Source organism: Chiloscyllium plagiosum, chromosome 10 (genome assembly GCF_004010195.1).
Source record: "Chiloscyllium plagiosum isolate BGI_BamShark_2017 chromosome 10, ASM401019v2, whole genome shotgun sequence".
NCBI classification, from domain to species: Eukaryota; Metazoa; Chordata; class Chondrichthyes; order Orectolobiformes; family Hemiscylliidae; genus Chiloscyllium; species Chiloscyllium plagiosum.
The window spans coordinates 2,219,666-2,239,977 of record NC_057719.1 but is presented as its reverse complement, the minus strand read 5'-3'; the positions used below and the strand labels follow the sequence as shown (position 1 = coordinate 2,239,977).

General features: G+C 44.6%; 1 protein-coding gene across 1 annotated transcript in view; it reads right to left on the bottom strand.

The window, feature by feature from the left end:
- Positions 1-20,312, bottom strand: part of jag2b (jagged canonical Notch ligand 2b) — a gene marked incomplete at its 5' end in the record, with an annotated part of 150,438 nt that overhangs the window by 39,018 nt on the left and 91,108 nt on the right. Inside the window, 6 exons of the mRNA XM_043698422.1 lie at positions 4,994-5,170; positions 7,717-7,763; positions 9,098-9,211; positions 11,039-11,152; positions 15,770-15,883; positions 18,602-18,721. Of these exons, the coding sequence (XP_043554357.1) occupies positions 4,994-5,170; positions 7,717-7,763; positions 9,098-9,211; positions 11,039-11,152; positions 15,770-15,883; positions 18,602-18,721 (686 nt within the window). The remainder of the gene's footprint in view (positions 1-4,993; positions 5,171-7,716; positions 7,764-9,097; positions 9,212-11,038; positions 11,153-15,769; positions 15,884-18,601; positions 18,722-20,312) is intronic.

The window sequence follows — 20,312 nt, the reverse complement described above, 5'->3', positions numbered from 1 at the left end:
CTTAACACCTTTATTTATCTATCTCAGGTTTAAAACTAACAACTGGCCTCGTGTCAACTCTCTCAATGGAAATCTCTCTCATTCGCATTGGAGTTTTTGATCAAATTATCTTAACACTGGTGTCCTCAGGTTACAAATTACCCGCTCACAGCAGAAACTGTACAAGTGCAATTCGCCAGTAGGTTCCCTGAAAGTGGCCACTCAAGTAGGTAGGGTGATAAAGAGGGCGTGTGGCATGCTTACACTTACTGGTTGGAGAATGGAGTACAAGAGTCAGGATGTCGTGTTGCAGGAGAAAGTGAGGTCTGCAGATGCTGGAGATCAGAGCTGGAAATGTGTTGCTGGAAAAGCGCAGCAGGTCAGGCAGCATCCAGTGAACAGGAGAATCGACGTTTCGGGCATAAGCCCTTCTTCAGTCGTGTTGCAGCTTTGTAAGACTTTGCTTAAGCCACATTTAAGAGTATTGCATTCAATTCTGGTCACCACATCACAGCAAGGATATGGAGGCTTTGGAGAGGGTGCAGAAGAGGCTTACCAAGACGCTGCCTGGATCAGAGGGTATGAACTAAAGGAGAGGTTAAAAAATCTTGGGTTGTTGGGAGTGGTGCAGGCTGAGGGGAAACTTGTTAGAATTCTATAAAATTATGAGATGCATAAATAGGGTTGACAGTAAGAATCTTATTCCCAGAGTTGAAATGTCTAAGACTGGGGGTCAGAGATGAGAGGGGGAATGTTCAAAGGAGATGTGATGGGCAAGGTTTTTTTAAACAGAGCGTGGTAGGTGTCTGGAACATGCTGCTGGGGGTGGTGGTGGAGGCAGATACAGTAAGAGGCATTTAAGAGACTTTTAGATAAGCACATGAATATGCAAGGAATGGAGGGATATGGAACAAGGGCAGGCTGAAGGGATTAGTTTAATTTGGCATCGTGTTCGGCACAACATTGTGGGGCTGAAGGGCCCGTTCCTGTGCCATACAGTTCTACGTTCCCTGGCCTATCCCCAGTGCAGCAGAGAACCTCCAGATGTAAGCAATGACCAAGTATGGAACAGACGGTTTAGCTCTAATCAATTGAAAGGACACATTTCAGGCAGCAGAGAAGTGGAGGTGGAGATTAATCAGCCTGCCCGGCTCCAATGTCCAATGCCATTACGTTGCCAGCAGAGGCTGGGACTTGCCTTACAGACATGACATTGATCTGCCTTTAAGCATTATCAGACAGGCTATTTACGCACAGTGGTGATGGAATAAGGCAAACGAGCTTTTTAAATCATGTTCAGTCCCACTGAGAGATAGATACGTCAATCCAAGCCGCTGGCAGCACTAGCCACACCACAACTAAAGCAGCTCTCTACACGTGGACCAGTCCCCAAATCAGAAACCCACTGTCCTGATCACCCTCTGTCACAGGTCACATTATTCAGAATCACCATGGGAGCACCACATTGCAATGAAGCTATTTAGAAGCATTTCAGGCAAAAGCAAAGACTGCAGCTCTTTTGACTGAGTCACAACTTCCAAAATAAGCTCATCTTTGATGTAGAGCAGATGTTTCCAGTTGTGGGGGAAGAATAAAACTAGAGGTTATAAATAAAGAGAGTCACAAGTAAACCCAATTCTGAAAGCACTTCTTCACCAGGCGTGTGTGACAAGAATGTGGAACTTGTAACCACAGACAATTGTTCATAGAACAGAATCCCTACAGTGTGGAAAGAGGCCATTCAGCCCAGCGAGATGCACTAACCCTCCAGAGAGCAGCCCACCCTATCCCTGTAACCCCACATTTACCATGGCTAACCCAGCTAGCCTGCACATCTCAGGACACCATGAGCAATTTAGCATGGCCAATCCACCTAAGCTGCATATCTTTGGACTGGAGGTGTTTTGTCTTCGAAAGAAAACTGGGTGCTGCATGAGGGCGAAAACAAATAGTGGGATCCGATGAAGTAATAGAGAGGAGGTTACATGAAGCATAAGTCAGAATTCTATGGAATATGCTGTGGTTGGTCATAAGATGCTGAATTTTAAATACAAAGTTTATCTAGCCTATCGTAATGATACCTTCAGAGTTGCCTACTTGCCTTTGCTATACTTGTAATTATTCTGAATACTTTTTTCCAGACATCTATCTGCTTCCCTTTTAAAACCTGGTCGTGATTCTGCTACCTCAACTATTTCTAGCCAACTACCACCTGCAGGAGAAATTCACCACCAACGCCGCCCTCATTTCTCTTGCTGATCAGCTTTATAATTTATATTCTTTAGTTATATACTCAGCGATCTTGGGAAAGCTTCTCTTTCCAGATGTATGTAAGACCATACAACGTAGGAGGAAAAGGAGGCCATTCAGCCCATCAAGTCTGCTCCAGCATGCATTGAGATAGTGGCTGATCTGATTAACCTCAACTCCACTTTCCTGCCTTTGCCCCATAACTCTCGATTCCCCTACGTATCAGAAGCCTTCGCATCTTCCTGTTCAACCTGACAACTAAAATCTCTCAACCCAGGATCACCTCCAACACCCTGTCCTCGCCCTGGCAATCCATCATCTCCAAATGGTGGAACTAGAGTCATAGAGATGTCCAGCACAGAAACAGACCCTTCGGTCCAACCCGTCCATACCAACCAGATATCCTAAATTAATCTAGTCCCATTTGCTAGCATTTGGACCATATCCCTCCAAACCCGTCCTATTCATATACCCATCCAAATGCCTTAAATGTTGCAATTGTACCAGTCTCCATCACTTCCTCTGGCAGCTCATTCCATACACGTACCACTCTCTACGTGAAAACCTTGCCCCTTAGGTCCCTTTTACCTTTTACCCATGCTCCTCAGGTCTTGGACTCCCTTACCCTGGGGAAGAGACCTTGATCCTATCTATGCCCCTCATGATTTTATAAACCTTTATGAGGTCACCCCTCAGCCTCTGACGCTCCAGGGAAAACAGCCCCAGCCTATTCAGCCTCTCCCTATAGCTCAAACCCTCCAATCCTGGCAGCATACTTATAATCTTTTCTGAACGTTTTCAAGTTTAACAACATCTTTCCTATAGTAAGGAGACCAGGACTGAATGCAATATTCCAAAAGTAACCTAACCAATGTCCTGTACAGCTGCAACATGACCTCCCAACTCCTATATTGAATGCACTGACTGATAAAGGCAAGTATACCAAATGCCTTCTTCACTATCCTGTCTACCTGTGACTCCACTTTCAAGGAATTATGAACCTGCACTCTGACTTCCCTTGGTTCAGCAAGTCCTGCCCGGATTTGCCCCACCAAAATGTAGCGCATCACACTTATCTCACTGTTACTTAAGAAAACTGCAGTCCACCTACTCATCAGGGCCCAAGGAAAATAAAATTTTCTCAAGGGGTTAAGTCTCTTTGGAATTCACGTCCTGAAAAAGACAGTGGATGAAGAATCTTTAAATATTTTGAAGGCAGATAGATTCTCGATGACCAAGAAAATGAAAGATTTGTCACGGATGTGCGAGAATGTAAAGATAAGATTAAAATCAGATCAGCCAAGATCTTATTGAGTGACGGGCAGGCTCGAAGGGCTGTGTAGGTATGTTTGTAGGTCAGAACACAACTTACGCCTCTCAAAACCAAAATCATGTCATTCAGAACTGTAAAACGATTAAACTCAGAAATAGTCCATCCTAATGCAGTCTGGATTCTTATCTGGCAGTACAGAATTTGTGATACTTCAGGGAGACGTTTTGATATAAAACCATAGAAAACATCCTATCCAGATGTATCACAGCTTGATACGGCAACTGTTCCACAAGAAATTATAGTGAGTTCTGAGCACAGTTCAGTCATGGAGTCATACAGCACGGAACACAGACCTTTTGATCCAACTTGTCCATGCCAACCAAGTTTCTCAAATAAATCCAGTCCTACTTGCCTGCATTTGGCCTATATCTCTCCAAACCTTTCCTATTCATGTACCTGTCCAAATGTCTTTTAAATGTTGTAACTGTACCTGCATCTAATTCCATGCACGTTGCCCCTCAGGTCCCTTTTAAACCTTTCTCCTTAAAAATATGCCCTCTAGTTTTGAACCCCCCCACCTTAGGGATAAGACCTTTGCTATTCACCTTATCCATGCCCCTCATGATTTTACAAACCTCTATAAGGTCGCCCCCAACCTCTGAGGAGAAAGTGAGGTCTGCAGATGCTGGAGATCAAAGTTGAAACTTTATTGCTGGAACAGCACAGCAAGTCAGGCAGCATCCAGGGAACAGGAGATTCGACGTTTCGGGAGAAGGGCCTGTGCCCGAAACATCGAATCTCCTGTTCCCTGGATGCTGCCTGACCTGCTGTGCTGTTCCAGCAATAAAGTTTCAACGCCCCCAACCTCTTACACTCAACTGAAAAAGTCCGAGCCTCTCCTTGTTACTTAAACCCTCCATTCCCGGCAACATCTTGGTAAATCTTTCTGCACCCAACTCCTGTACTCAATAGTCTGAGTAATGAAAGCAAACATGCCCATCACGCAAACCAGCCTTCTATCCATTGACTCAGTCTACAATTCCTGCTGCTTCAGGGAAGCAGCCAGTTTAATCAAAGACCCCTCCCACCCCGGTTATACTCTCTTCCATCCAGAAGATACAAAGTGTGAAAACACATACCAACAGATTCAAGAACAGCTTCTTTCCTACTGTTATCAGACTAATGAATGGATCTTTCATATTTGATGTGATCTTTCTCTACACCTTCTCTTTAGTGTGGTGCTGGAAAAGCATCCTGCTCCTCGGAAGCTGCCTGACCTGCTGTGCTATTCCAGCACCACACTCTTGACTCTGATCTTCAGTATCTGCAGTCCTCACTTTCTCCAAATGCTACAAGGGCAGCAGAGTACCATCGCATGTGATTCCGTACGTTCAAAATGTGGGTGGTAATACTGAAGGGTTAACTCACCCGGTCGGAATACAGAGCATGTAGACACACAAAACACCCGCCCTCAATAATCCGTGTACTCACCTCACAGAAGGTTCCTGCGTAACCCTGAACGCAGTGACAGCGGAACCCACCGATCAGACCCTGACACCGGCCTCCATTCAAACAAGGCTTGCTTGCACATTCGTTCATTTTGAATTCACAATTTCTGCCGACAATTCCACGCGGGCAGATGCACTGGTAACTGTACACACTGTCGTGCTGAAATGTTACAAAGAAGTCACAGTCATAATAACATTCTTCTGGAATCCACAGACCCACAAGTGGTACTCTGCCTTCAGTCGTCAGGATTCTGGAATTTCTTTCCCAGTCCCCACCCCTTTCTTTCCTCCTTAAAATCTACAAACCAAACTCCAAACTACTGCCATATAGTCAGAACAAATTACTGCAGATGCTGGACTCTGTACTGAAAGCAAAACAAATGCTAAATATCAGTGGTCAGGCAGCATCTGATGAAGAGTCATCTCGACTGGAAACATTAGCTAGCTCTCTCTCCATGGATGCTGCCTGACCCGCTGGGATTTCTAGCATGTTTTGTTTTCAGTTCAATCTACTGCCCCTCATCTCCTGATGACATTCAGTGTTATTTTCTTGTTGGATAGTGCCTTATTAAAAAAAATATAAAAATACAAGTTGATTTTGAGAGTTAGGAAAGGGGCAATTATCCCTGGGAGAAATTTCAGGGGCATCTTTATCTTTACTCTTTTCATGGGATATGGATGTTGGTGGCAAGATTAGCATTTGTTGGGTCTCCTGAAGTGCCCTTTAACTGAGGGGTTTACTCAGTTATTTCAGAGGCTAGTTAAGAACAATCACTGTGCTGTGGATCTGGAGTCATGTGGAGATAAGGACTGCAGACGTCTTTCCCTCTTACAACACGGAGGTGAACCTTTTCTGTTAATTAAACCAAACACCCAGCAAAGCTCACCTCGCCTCATAATCTGTTAAAATATGAGTGACGGAGATCTCCCAAATTCCACGATTAAAAGAAAATAACATAAATTTATTTTCTAACTCTAAAAGTGAGCATTAAACAAAAAACTATTCACAAATCCAAGCTCTTCCTTCTCTTAATGCTTAGTATCTACCTCAAACTCTATAATAACATGCTGTTCCAATAAGACACTTAGTAAAGTTACATCAACTTCATTTCAAAACTCCACATCTTCTGTCTTCTTCAGTGTTTTCCAGCTGCTGATCTCCCTGGGTTGTCTTCTTTCTTTTTACTGCAAGTATGCTTCACATGAAAAGGTACCTTTGATAGAGAGTGTTTTCCAATTTCTTTGAGAGCAAGATGTTAGATGGGCAATTAGCTCTCACCAATTTTCAAACTGTTCACATTCTTGTACCTCCCAACATCGGATCATCTCATTGGTCCAATGTTGGCAAAACAATAAATTCAAACTCAACTGGGTTTTGGTATCCTGGGGCATAATTTTAACCGATTGGTTAAATTCAAATTGTTGTCAAAACAGCAACCAAAACTCAGTATCCATTTCACAGCCAAATGTTACAAATTTTCAATGTTCTAAAACACTCTGGGACTGCCATCTAGTCATATACAGGTGTGTGTAAGCTCTCAGTTCAGAACAGCAGTCACTCTCTCTTAAAGATACAGTACATGCTTCATAATACCTCAAGGACAAGACCAGCAGTTATTCAACACTTCAAAACAGCAGCTCCCTAATCAAACTCAGCCAATTTGTACCTCATGTCATCATAATTTCCCTTGTTCAAATTTAACACCCTTGCTTCAGAATGAACCACCTCACTTTCAAACGTAACGTAAAATTCTACCAAACTGTGGTCACTCTTCCCTAAACCTTCTTTCACAAGAGGATTGATTAGCCCCCTTTCATCAGAATCACAGAATCCCTACAATGTGGAAAGAGGCCATTCAGCCCATCAAGTCTGCAGTAACCTTCCAAAGAGCATCCCACCCAGACCCCTTACCTATCCCTCTAACCCTGAATTTCCCATGGCTAATCCACCTAGCCGACACATTCCGGGACACTACAGTTAACCTAGCATGGCCAATCCACCTAACCTGCACATCTTTGGACATAATAGCATTTACATAATGCTAGTTCTAAAATCAACAGTCATCTAGTCAGTTTAACCTCCTGCTCTAGAAATCTCATCTCACTCCAGAAACCCTTCCACCACACTTTTAATGCTCAATTGGTCTAGCCAGTGCATACGGAAATATAAATTACCCATGATAACTGTGTTGCCCATTGTACAAACATCTCTCATCTCCTTATTAATACTGTGCCCCACACTACTACGACTGCTCAGTGGTCTATAAATAGCTCCAATTAATATCTGACTGGTATTCCCAAGGAGTGTATTACCTTCCTAAGGAGCTGGGGAACCCTTCAAACAGCACACAACCACCCCTGAATAAAAGGCCAGATGTATGTTTTAATTTGCAGAGCTTTCCAACAATTAAGATATCTTTAAGTCTATTGCATTTGCAGGAAACAGGCCATTTTCAAGATTCTATAGTTTAATCTTAAAATTCATCTTCACTAGGCAGTTCCTATACTAGCATGTGGGTACTGAAAGGAAGATCTAATTCAAAAGGCTGTGAATGAAAATAATTATTTGTTTGAAAGGATATGCCGATTGGGAAGGGGAATGAATCAAAGTGAGAGACGGCGCGTATGCAGCATAAACACAGAAATACTTTGGAAGTGTTTCAGTACTATATAACGTCATTCTATTGCAAACAGTTCTTTTCATACCTTGCACGTCCCTCCATTCTGACACTGTCCATGGCAGATGTCATTATCTGAAGAGACAACAAGCCGGGAATTACACAAGATGTCATTTAAAAGGACACTGCAGAGGGGCCTGTAATCTGATTTATTGGTCTGAGCCTGCCACTTTTCATTCCCTGTCCCCACCTACTCAAACATTGGACAGCAGTATTCCGATCTAGGTGTGAAGGTGTAGGGCTGGTTGCAACTCCTCTGCTGCTGAATTCTCTGCAGTAAGGGAGGGGGTTTGTTTCACAGCGAGAGGAGCTGGGGTTTCCCAGTTTTCCTTGCTCTGCCGGTAACCCAGAAACAGGCTTTATTCAATCCCTTTCTGAGCTCTGAGGTACAGGAGGAAACTCCTGCAGCCTCCAGCAACTCACATCCCAAATCAGCATTTCCATATGTAAGGACACCCGGAATATGTGACAGGGACACAGGGGGACTGTGAGAGGGACTGGGGCACTGGGAGAGGGACTAGGACACTGCAAGATGGGCATGGGGACACTGGGGGAGAGAGAGAGATACAGGGGCAGTGGGAGAGAGACAGGGGCAGTTGGAGGGGCAGTGGGGTTCTGGGAGAGGGCATTGGGAGAGAGGCACTGGGAGAGGGAGACTGGGAGAGGGAGACTGGGAGAGGGAGACTGGGAGAGGGAGACTGGGAGAGGGAGACTAGGGCAGTGGAAGCTCTCACATCCAAGCCCAATCCCTTCCATTGATACCCACAACACTTTCCAGAACAATCAGAACTGATCAGAGAGAGAATTTCCAGTTGACGTCTTTCCCAGTACAGCCTCCCAACAGACTGCAGAATACTTCCATAACCCATAACCTTCACCACATAGGAAGGTGTGGATAGGAGGTACGTGGGAATAGCATCATTTCCAAGTACCCTTCAAGTTAACAACCACTGTGATGGACATAGCGTTGGGTCAAGTTCTTGGAACCCCCACCCCCACCAACAGCACTGTCGGAGTAACATGAACTATGCGATTTCAAGCAAGGGCAAAGTACAAAGTGCCATCTTTCTCAGTGACAGCCAGATTAAGAGAATCAAAGGCTTTACTAATCTGTGACACCCCCATGTGACTCTATTATTCAGTGACCCACCTGATGGCAGAGGACTGCAGTGGTGAACATCACCTTTGATCTAAGAAACACCTGCCTGTTGTTACAAGCGAATAATATGGGTGTTGAACCAGCCCCTTTAGCTTGCTCTGGCTTTCAACAAGATCATGAGAAATCCGTTTGTGTTTCTAAATCCACATTGCCATCTGCCTGCCCAATACCCCTGTACTTCCCCACTACAAGACTTCAAAACCGTGCGCAGGTATTTTCATGGATATGAAAACATGAAGTGAATACTGACGGACGTCACAGTTTTGTCCAGACCATCCCAGGAAGCAGTCACAGTAATATCCACCAATCAAGTTTCTGCAAGAATAAGCATTAACGCAAGGCTCCATCTCACATTCATTAGCATCTGTGGGAGGATGTGGAGAGGCAGGGAGAGACAAACAGAGAGACAAAGGGACAGTCAGCAACCACAGCTCAAAAAGCAAGCCAGCTAGAGAAAGACCCAAACATGTAAATCAGCAAGAAACCACACCACCTCATGCATTGTTTAATTTAGGAGCAGAGATATCCCCAGACCTTGAACCCTTTTACTCAGGAAGTTGTTACCATTTGGAATGCTAGGTAAAAACAATAACTGCAGATGCTGGAAATCAGATTCTGGATTAGTGGTGCTGGAAGGGCACAGCAGTTCAGGCAGCATCCAAGAAGCTCCTTGGATGCTGCCTGAACTGCTGTGCTCTTCCGGCACCACTAATCCAGAACCATTTGGAATGCTTTGACTGGGACGGTAACAGCAATGGATCCAATAGCAATATTCAAAAGAGACTCGAACAAACCATTCTAGAAAAATACTTTCCTGAACAATGAGGATTGGAATCAACTGGATAGTTTTAACCAAAGGACTGGGATAGGCCCAATGGGCTGAAGGAGCTCAGGAGGAGGCCAGTCATTGTATGTTTTCATATTTCAACACCGCTTCAATCAAATTGCCCAACCGTACAACAATTTTTCCTTTTGGGTTATACCAGACACACTGCTCTGCCTAACCCAGTGCTGGGAACTCAGAGTTATTTATTTTTATTAATTTTTGTGGGATGTGGGTGTCCCTGGCTGCCCCAGTATTTACTGCCCATCCCTAGTTGCCCCTTGAGAAGGTAGGGGTGAGCTGCCTTCTTGAACCGCTGCAGTCCATGTGCTGTAGATTGACCCACAATGCCCTGAGGGAGGGAATTCCAGGATTTTAGGATCTCTGCATTCCACACTAACTTCTCATCACCATGAGAGAGGGCAAAGTTCTCAGGGCATTAAGGTCTCACGCCTCTTCGCCTGATCCTTGTCTTTACAGTAGAACAACAGGACAAAACTATTTAGCCTGGCACACCCCATTTAATTCGATCGACAGGGAGGGGAAACGGTACTTTAAATAATCAAGTCCACCTTAGTGTATGTCCCTTAATACCCTTAGCAGCAATAATAAGAATACTGCTCCCGGTTTTGAAAGTTTCAAACACTCGCTGCCCCAGCTATTTCGAGGGGAGACAGTTCCAGGTTTCTTCTGCTGCCAAATGGCACAGTTTCAGCAACGTCCTCAACACTGAACCAGCAACCTTCAGCAATCTAACCACTCGGAGATGCTGAGGGAGGGGTGAGGTAGGTGTAAGGGCAGTCAGAGGATGGCTTCCTCATGTAAAATAACCCGGAAAAGCCTTCGCAACAAAAATTACCAAGTGATGGGATTAGTCCCAGACGAGCTCACGTAGGAGCAAAGGTTTCTCCTGCAGAGACATCAGCCAGGTTCCCACCCAAAGAAAACACTTCAAATTTATTACAGGGTCAGGTGCCTGCTCATGATATTAATACATTTTCCTGGCCACCACAGAAGATCATATATTTTGTTTCCCTATACAGCAATCACCACAATTTATAAAAACAGGAAACAGAAGTTAGTAAGGCTTCAGGAAAGGAATTCAGCACTACCATCAAACAAGGCACCAGACTGAAGCAATGCCAATCCTATTCAAGGCTAAGCACCACGCCTCCAGGAACCCAACCCCACGTGCACCAAGAGCTAGCGTCGTCATGCAACAAGATCATGGACTCTGCAAGCCATTTAACCTCTGAAGCCAGTTTTCCAAAATCATTAGCTGACCTATCTGTTAAAGCATGTTATCTGTGGCCATGAACCGTTTGCAGAGAGACTATTTCCAAGCAGAAGTTGATATGAATTCCTTACCCAGCTGGCAAGTTTTCCCGATCCATTGCTCAGGGCAGATGCACTCAAATCCATTGACATGATTAATACAAGTCCCACCATGTGCACAAGGGCTGGACACACATTCGTTTATGTCTGCAGAGAGAGAGAGGTCCCAAAATAACAATGATGACAATTACTGCATAAAGATTATTGCAAAAGCGTTAGGTTTTACAAGCCGGTAAAATTTACATCAAACCTTTGAAAATATTCGACTTCTACACTACTCCATCAGCAGCCCATCATCAGATTGAACAGAAATGAGGACTTTGGCAGAGTGAAAATGACACATCCGCAGTCCTGAATGTAAGAGCCAGCTAACTGGCCTCTTAATACCTGCTGTGTATTACGTGGAGTCACCCAAGAATGCCAGTAGACTGTGGAAATAGGGGTATGCAGGCATCTGTCTGCTGGGTCTGAATGGCGAAACTGATTATTGTTAAAGTGAGGTCTCCCCATGCCTGAACTCCATGATGTTCTTGAAGAGGAAGCAGCAAGTCTTCAATATCAGTGTCTCAGCCAACATCCCTCCTTCAGCCATCACCACCAGAAACAAATCTCATCCCCAGCTTTGGGATCCTGAGGTATGAAAGTTGGCTCCCAGGGTGCCCTTAATTCTCTGCCCTCTGTATTGACAAGCGACCACCAGGGCTGACTATAGTGTAGGGAGAATGACACTGCACTAGTAATCCTTGGCTAATGTTTCCACAGAAGGCTACGCAGCCCAAGTCATTAATATATTCAAGACAGCAACAAATAATGTTTTAGATTTTAAAGCCATCGAGGGGGATGGAGAGGAAGCAGGAAGATGACATGAAGTTTAAGATCAGCAATGATCATATCGAACGGTGCTGCAAGCTCAAAGGGCCGAATGGCCTATTCCGGCTCCTAATTCGGATATTTCTAGAACTGTCGGCGAAGTGCTTTGCGACATTTAAGAGATCTGATAAGGAGCTGGAAAAGATATCTTTTCAAGAAGACTCACAGGATGTGTGTCAGTGGTTTGGCAATGTTTATTATCTGTCCCTAATTGCCCTTATAGTGGTGGTGGTGAGTCACCTTATTGCACTGCAGGGTATCAGTGGAGTAGGTACACCCCCGCTGATGTTAGAGAGGGAGTTGCGGGACTTTGATGCATTGATAGTGAGACACAGTGATATACTTCCATGTTAGTATGACATGGTTTAGTGCAGGCAATGATGTATTTTCCCTTTGCTCCTCTGAAGGTGGTAGCTTTGTAATGCGCAGGTTCTTTAACAGTGGAAGGGGGAAGTGCAAAAGCTGCTGGCTTTCCAATGTTATTTGCCCCATTTCATTTGGTTCTCTTTGAATATTGCATTAACAATGTCCAAAAGTCATTTGGGGGTAGGCTGTGAGATCTTTCTTCTCAAATGAAAACAGTAGGTATGCCCCACTGGACACGGTGCACCAAGCCATCACTGAAACCACCCCAAGCTCAATCACCATGCGATGCAGCACAATGCTTTGAAACTTTCCACTGTACAGGCCAAAACAGAGCTCTCCAAAATCCACAATTCCAAATGGATGCAACAGTAAGGATTTGACCACAACAAATTGATTCCCATTGTCAAAGAAGATGGTCAATATAAATGTTCTGGTCTCTTTTCCTCTCTCCCTACTGCCCAGTGCTCTCTCCATCCGCCATTAATCTGAATCTGCATGCATTCATGGTACTGTGGAGTGAGCACAGCTCTGGAAGGTAGATGCACAGGTCACAAATACTGGCATTTGATTGAAGGAAGCACGGTGTACAGGAGCTGAACTGTGCACAGAAACTGTTCACCTCAGGCCACCCTAAAGATACAAAAACAGAAATTGCTGGAGAAGCTCAGCAGGCTGGCAGCGTCCGAGGATAGAAAGCTAAGCTAACGTTTCAGGTCCAGTGACCCTGCTTCAGAACTTCCCCAAAGATACCATGCTTAAATCATAGTAACAGTCAGTGAGGCAAAACTCTCAAAGATCTGCTTAAACTTGTACAATAAAATAAAATGTATAATATCCTGGCATCAATTTGCACATGAATCTTTTACCCTGACCTCCATTCTAAACCTAGTCTCTATTTGCCTGGTTTGTGCTGAACTGCCCTTCAAGTCTGTATTCAGCCCAAGGAAGCGACACATAGAAAATGGGCAAGTCTAAACTCAACCACACTCCCTCAGGGGTACTCCCCAACAGCCAGTGCAGCTGCCAGGCTACAATTCCTAGTTGTTGCCCTGTGAATATCAACAAGCGTTGGCGACCCTTGCTAAGGTCCATTTTGTCTCCTCTACTGGTGTTATCCGCTTAACGTGTACTGGAGGTGGTGATCTGTTGGTCACGTTACATCAGGGGTTACAGTCAGTTCTTGTCCAGACTGCCCAAGTGGAGTCATTGACACTCTCCAATAGGAATAAATCTCTGTCAGAATGACCTCCGCTGGGCTGTGGTCCTCAAAGTCCTTTCACAAACCAAAGTTTTAGCCAAGGATTCCGATGGGGAGGTTCTCTCCAGCAGGAACAAGTACAGAATAAAGATCTTTTTCACTTTCTATGTACAGTAAGTGGATGACAGATGGTGAACAGATGTAAATCTAACTGCAGTGAAACAGGGAAAATGTACATCGTGGGAAATGGGAGATTAATGCTGGTCCAGCTGCACATTTTGAATGTTCTGACTTCCAAATAATTACCATAGAGTCAAAGAACTGTACAGCATGGAAATAGACCCTTCAGTCCAATTCGTCCATGCTGACCAGATATCCTAAACTGACCAGACATCCCATTTGCCAGCATTTCTATTCCTAGTCATGTACCCATCCAGATGCCTTTTAAATGTTGTAATTATCCCAGCTTCCAACACTTCCTCTGGCAGCTTGTTCATATATGCAACACCCTTTGTGTAAAACGTTGTCCCTCAGGTCCCTTTTAAATCTTTCCCCTCTCACCTTAAACATATGCCCTCTAGTTCTGGATTCCTTTACCTTGTGAAAAAGCCCTTGACTATTCATTTTATCCACATCCTTCATGATTTTATAAACCTCTATAAGGTCACCCCTCAGCCTCTGATGCTCCAGGGAAAACGGCCCCAGCCTACTCAGCCTCTCCCTGTAGCTCAAACACTCTAAACCTGGCAACATCCTTGTAAATCTTTTCTGAATCCTTTCATGTTTCCCAAAATCTTCCCTATAGCAGGGAGACCATCACTGAAAGCAGTATTCAAAAAGTGGCCTAACCAATGTCCTGTATAGCTGCAACAATGACATTCCACCTCCGATACTTAATGCACTGACAATAATGACAAGCATACCCAACACCTTCTTCACCACCTTGCCTACCTGTGAGTCCACTTTCACAAAGCAATGCACCTGCATCCCTACATCTCTTTGTTCAGCAACGCTCCCCAGGACCGTCCTGTTAAGTGTATAAGTCCTGCCCTGGTTTGCTTTACCAAAATGTAACACCTTATATTTATCTAAATTAAACTCCATCTGCCACTTCTCAGCCCATTGGCCCATCTGATCAAGGTCCTGTCGTGATGACCTTCTTCACTGTCCATGGACTCGAGTTATTTGTGGCTTTGAATGTCCCCGCATTTTAATTGTTCAACTAGTGGCACCCATGCCTTCAGAAGTCATAGCTCCAAACTCTGGAATTCTATCCTTAAACCTCTTCTTCACCTCTGTGTGTTCTTTTAAGATGCTCCTTAGAACCTTTAAGGTTTTTAGAGTCATAGAGATGTACAGCATGGAAACAGACCCTTGGGTCCAACCCGCCCATGCCAACCAGATATCCCAACCCAATCTAGTCCCACCTGTCAGCACCCGGCCCATATCCTTCCAAACCCTTCCTATTCATATACCCATCCAAATGCCTTTTAAATGTGGCAATTGTACCAGCCTCCACCACTTCCTCTGGCAGTTCATTCCATACACGTACCACCCTCTGTGTGAAAAAGTTGCCCCTTAGGTCTCTTTTATATCTTTCCCCTCTCACCCTAAACCTATGCCCTCTAGTTCTGGATTCCCCCACCCCAGGGAAAAGACTTTGTCTATTTACCCTATCCATGCCCCTCATAATTTTACAAACCTCTATATGGTCACCCTCGGCCTCCGACGCTCCAGGGAAATCAGTCCCAGCCTGTTCAGCCTCTCCCTAAGCCCAAATCCTCCAACCCTGGCAACATCCTTGTAAATCTTGTCTGAGCCCTTCCAAGTTTCACAACATCTTTCCGATAGGAAGGAGACCAGAACTGCACGCAGTATTCCAACGTTTTTAAGACGTTGGGACGAATGATCTGTTTCCATCCTTGATGACACCTTCATGAGTAAGCTTTTGGATCTAACATCTTATGCGAGTTGGTGTCGTATTTTGCTTCATGAAGCTCAGGTGCAACACTTTAACAAGTTTTCCGATTTCAATGTCATTCTTTAAATAGTTAAAAATCACACAACACCAGGTTATAGTCCAACAGGTTTAATTGGAAGCACTAGCTTTCTGAAATTATACATCACACTGTAAATTTTTGCTATAAACTCTGTTAGGATTGAGCCCTCCACTATCACCTGATGAAGGAACGGTTCTCCAAAAGCTAGTGTGCCTCCAATTAAACCTGTTGGACTATAACCTGGTGTTGTGTGATTTTTAACTTTGTACACCCCAGTCCAACACCGGCATCTCCGAATCATTCTTTAAATACAAGTGGATAGTGACCTACCAAGCTCACAGGTTGTTCCATTCCAACCCAAAGCACAACGGCACTCAAACCCAGATGGGAGCTCGTAGCAGGTCCCTCCGTTCACACACGGGTTGGACACACAAGCATGCTCAGCTGGGAAAGAAATAAAATGAAAGGTCAGACAGGCAGAGCTAGACTCAAACATGGAGAAAGAATCCCCACAAACCTAGTCAAACCCAGGATTGACAGAGGTCAATTTAGTTCATGGTGATTGATGCTGCCTTCTCAGGAAAGGATGTTTAGGATTTAAAATAAGGCAGCAGGACCTTGACCAGCAGGGAAAGTGGGCCAAGAAATGGAGTTTAATATAGATGACTGTGAGGACTTGCGTTTTGGAAAGTCAAATCAAGGTAGGAGTTTCGTGGTGAATGGTAGGGCCTTAAGGAGTGTAGTGGAACAGAGGGACCTTGGAGTTCAGGTGCACGGGTCTCTGAAAGTAGAGTCCCAGGTAGACAGGGCAGTGACGAAGGCAATTGGCATACTGACCTTCATCAGTCAGGGCACTGAGTATTCAAGTTGGGAAGTTATATTGCAGTTGTACAGGTCATTGGTGAGGCCGCACTTGGAGTATTGTGTTCAGTTTTGGTCACCTTGTTATAGGAAGGATGTTATTAAACTGGAAATAGTGCAGAAAAGATTTACAAGGATGTTGCCAGGACTCAATGGTCTGAGTTATAGGGAGAGATTGGATAAGCTAGCACCTTTTTTTTTAATAGAGTGTAGGAGGCTGAGGGAGGATCTTATAGAGATGAATAAGATCATGAGAGACATGGATAGGGTGAATACACTCAGTCTTTTTCCCAGGGTTGGGGATTGGAGGACCAGAGGGCACCAGTTTAAGGTTAGAGGGGAAAGAACAAAAGGGAACCTGAGGGGCAACTCTTTTACACAGAGGGTGGTACGCATATGGAATGAGCTGCCAGTGGAAGTGGTTGAGGTGGGTACATTAACAACATTTAAAAGGCATTTGGACAAATACATGGATAGGAAAGGACTAGAAGGGTATGGGCCATGTGCAGGGAAACGGGGTTAGCGTGGGCGGACATTTTGGTCGGTATAGACCAGTTTGGGCCAAAGGGCCTGTCTCTGCGCTGTTGGACTCTGACTGTATGACACCACACGATGTCACAATACTGAAAGCATGGGTCTAAAACCAAAGTTCAGAGATAGCAATACATCTGAAATGGAGTCTGCATATTTAACATGGCAACGATATAGGTGGAGTTCTGTGGCTCAATGTGCCAACATTAGCTCAAAGAAAAGCTCATCTTCATGGTTCTAGATTTCCCTTTGCAAATATTTAACCAATTCTCCTTTAAATGTCACAAGTACTATCCCAAGTGCCGTTCATGCTAAAGCATTTGACTAACACAATTTGACAACATTTCTTCAAACTTTCATCCTTCCCAGCAAAAAGCCTCAATTCGTGTGTATCTTCCCAATTGGTTCAATGGATAAATTGCCTATTTGTTCTCTCACCTTCCCCAGCCCTCCAACGATTCAAGGTCTCTGGAGTCGATGGGAAAGAGCAGTGACACTCAAGGGCTGAATGGCACAAACCTTGCGTCTATCACTCTATGTTTCTGAGCTCCTCCAATTCCATTCCCTTCAGCATCCCAAATGGAAACTGCTCCACTCTGTGGTCTTCATTTGTTTTCGCTCTAAAACCCTTGGAATTCAATGCCTAAACTCCTCCTTTACATAGTTCCTTTAAGCCTCTCTCTAACCAAGCTTTGAATCATATCCCTCACAGCTGGCCACCGTTGGAATATTACGTGCAGTTCTGGTCTCCTTCCTATCAGAAAGATGTTGTAAAACTTGAAAGGGTTTAGAAAAGATTTACAAGGATGTTGCCAGGGCTGGAGAATTTGAGCTATAGGATGCAGAGGGTGGTACGTGTATGGAATGAGCTGCCAGAGGATGTGGTGGAGGCTGGTACAAGGGCAACATTTAAGAGGCATTTGGATGGGTATATGAATAGGAAGGGTTTGGAGGGATATGGGCTGGGTGCTGGCAGGTGGGACTAGATTGGGTTGGGATATCTGGTCGGCATGGACGGGTTGGACCGAAGGGTTTGTTTGCATGCTGTACATCTCTATGACTCAGTCAAAAGCGGCTTTGTAATACTCAAGACAGGGGATGTGGGCATTTTACAATGTTTGGCTATAAAGTGCTTTGTTTTTCTTTGTTTGCCTATCACCGCATTTTCTAACCTCCCAACCTCACCTAACACAAAGGACAGGGGCAGCAGATACACGGGAAGATCACCACTTGACAAGTTCCCCTGCAAGCCACTGACCGTCCTGACCTGGAATGAAATTTGCCCTTCTTTAACTGTCGCGGCGCCAAAATCCCGGAATTTCCTCCGTGATGGCAATATGGGTCTGCCTACTGCATATGGACTGCAGCGGTTCACCACCATGGCCCAGGGCCAATCAACATCCACGCTGTGTGAAAGGATGCAGTGTAAAAACTTCACTGTTTTGTGGGGAGCACCCTCTGATTGGGGTGGGGGAACAGGATAGGAGAAAAACAAATTTAGGCAGACATCCTATTCACACTGCCTTTACTGAATAAAGTGTACCGGGACGACAGGATCAGGCTTGCCTGCAAAGTATTTCTTTCTTGTGCGCCACACTCCCCCAAAAAAGGAGCTGTTGATTAATCTTCTAATATCATACTATCTGATCACACACAAAAGGACAGCTGCAGGGCACAGGAGCCAACAGAACTGCACCCCTTGGAAAATGACACTCCCGCTGTACGTGGGAGTAGAGGTGACTCTGCAGCTATGGTACACTGCACACTTACCGTTATGACAGGTCTTGCCAGAATACCCTTCAGGACAAACACACTGGTATTCGTCAGGTTCTGTGTTCATACAAGTTCCTCCATTGATACACGGATGGTGTGTCCCACAGTAATTCAAGTCTTCAGGAATTAAAAACAAAATGGTTTTAAGTTAAAGGGTGGGACACAAAACCACATGCACATTTTGAAATACCAGATGCCCAACCAGAACGGTGAACAAATGACAGCTTGTCGTTTAGCCGGAGGTATCTGGGATCATCAATCACTGACCAGCCAGAAACAGAGATGTTACAGAGCTTCGCTTTTAACCTGTTGTTTGACCAACTAAATCCCACTGTTAAAAGGCTGGGAGTTACTATTACAGCTTACAGACTGGAACATCACCTCACTAGGTCTTGCATAACCTGTAGCTTATCAAGTACAAACAGATAACCACACATGTAGGTAGGAGGCATGGAGTTGGAGTTGAACACACAGAGAAAGATGCCATTTATGTAGAGTAATGGGAAGTACCTGGCGCAGACTACTCAGGCAGGTAAACATTGTCAAATCCAAGCAGCTGGATAAAAATAGCATATGGTTGCTGTATAAGATATCTGGCCAGTCAGGGTAAACTCTAAAGGTTCGTACAGTCCATCTCACCGAGTTAGGGAGGACACAGTCAGCTTTAGTGAATGGCTGTAATCATTCTCTCTGTTAGTGTTGCCTTTACAGTCAATAACCATGCAACTTAGAAGACATGAGGCAAAAACTGAAAGTGCTGGAGAAACTCAGCAGGTCTGGCAACATCTGTGGAGAGAGAACAGAGATAATGTTTCAGGTCCAGTCACTCTTCTTCAGAACTGATCATGGCTAGGAAAGGTGGTATATATTACTGAAGAAAGGGCGACTGGAGGTGGTAAAAGGACAAAAAAATTAGGTGAAGACAGAGTTCCAGAGGGAGAGAAAGATAGGGAGCTGATAGTGGGCTCCCTGGTTGTTCATTAGCTATATCTTTGTCTCTCTGTCTTTCTCTCCGTCTGGAACTCTGTCTCCACCCATTCTTTTCATCCTTTTACCACCCTTGACCACCAGCACCACTCCATCTTCAGCAACATGTACCACTTTTTCCTACTAATCAATTCTGAAGAAGGGTCAATGGTCCTGAAATGTTAACTCTGCTTTCACACCACAGATGCTATCTGACCCACTAAATTTCACCAGCAATTTCTGCTTTTGTTTTAAATTTCCAGTTCACACCGTTCTTGGTTTTAGTTTAGAAGATGGAAGTATGTCCAAAGAGATATCAGGCTAACCTATCTGAATGTTGTATCGCTCTCTCCTTACTCTGCTGTATCTTAGAACATAGAACATAGAACAGTACAGCACAGAACAGGCCCTTCAGCCCATGATGTTGTGCCGACCAATGAACCTCATGTGAGGTAAACCTAATGTACCAACCCTCAAATGTCTGTGACCATATGCATGTCCAGCAGTCTCTTAAATATCCCCAATGACCTTGCTTCCACAACTGCTGCTGGCTGCTCTCACAACTCTCTGCGTAAAGAGCCCGCCTCTGACATCTCCTCTATACTTTCCGCCAAACAGCTTAAAACTATGACCCCTCGTGTTAACAATTTCTGCCCTGGGAAAAAGTCTCTGGCTATCAACTCTATCTATGCCTCTCATTATCTTGTATACCTCAATTAGGTCCCCTCTCTTCCTTTTTTTT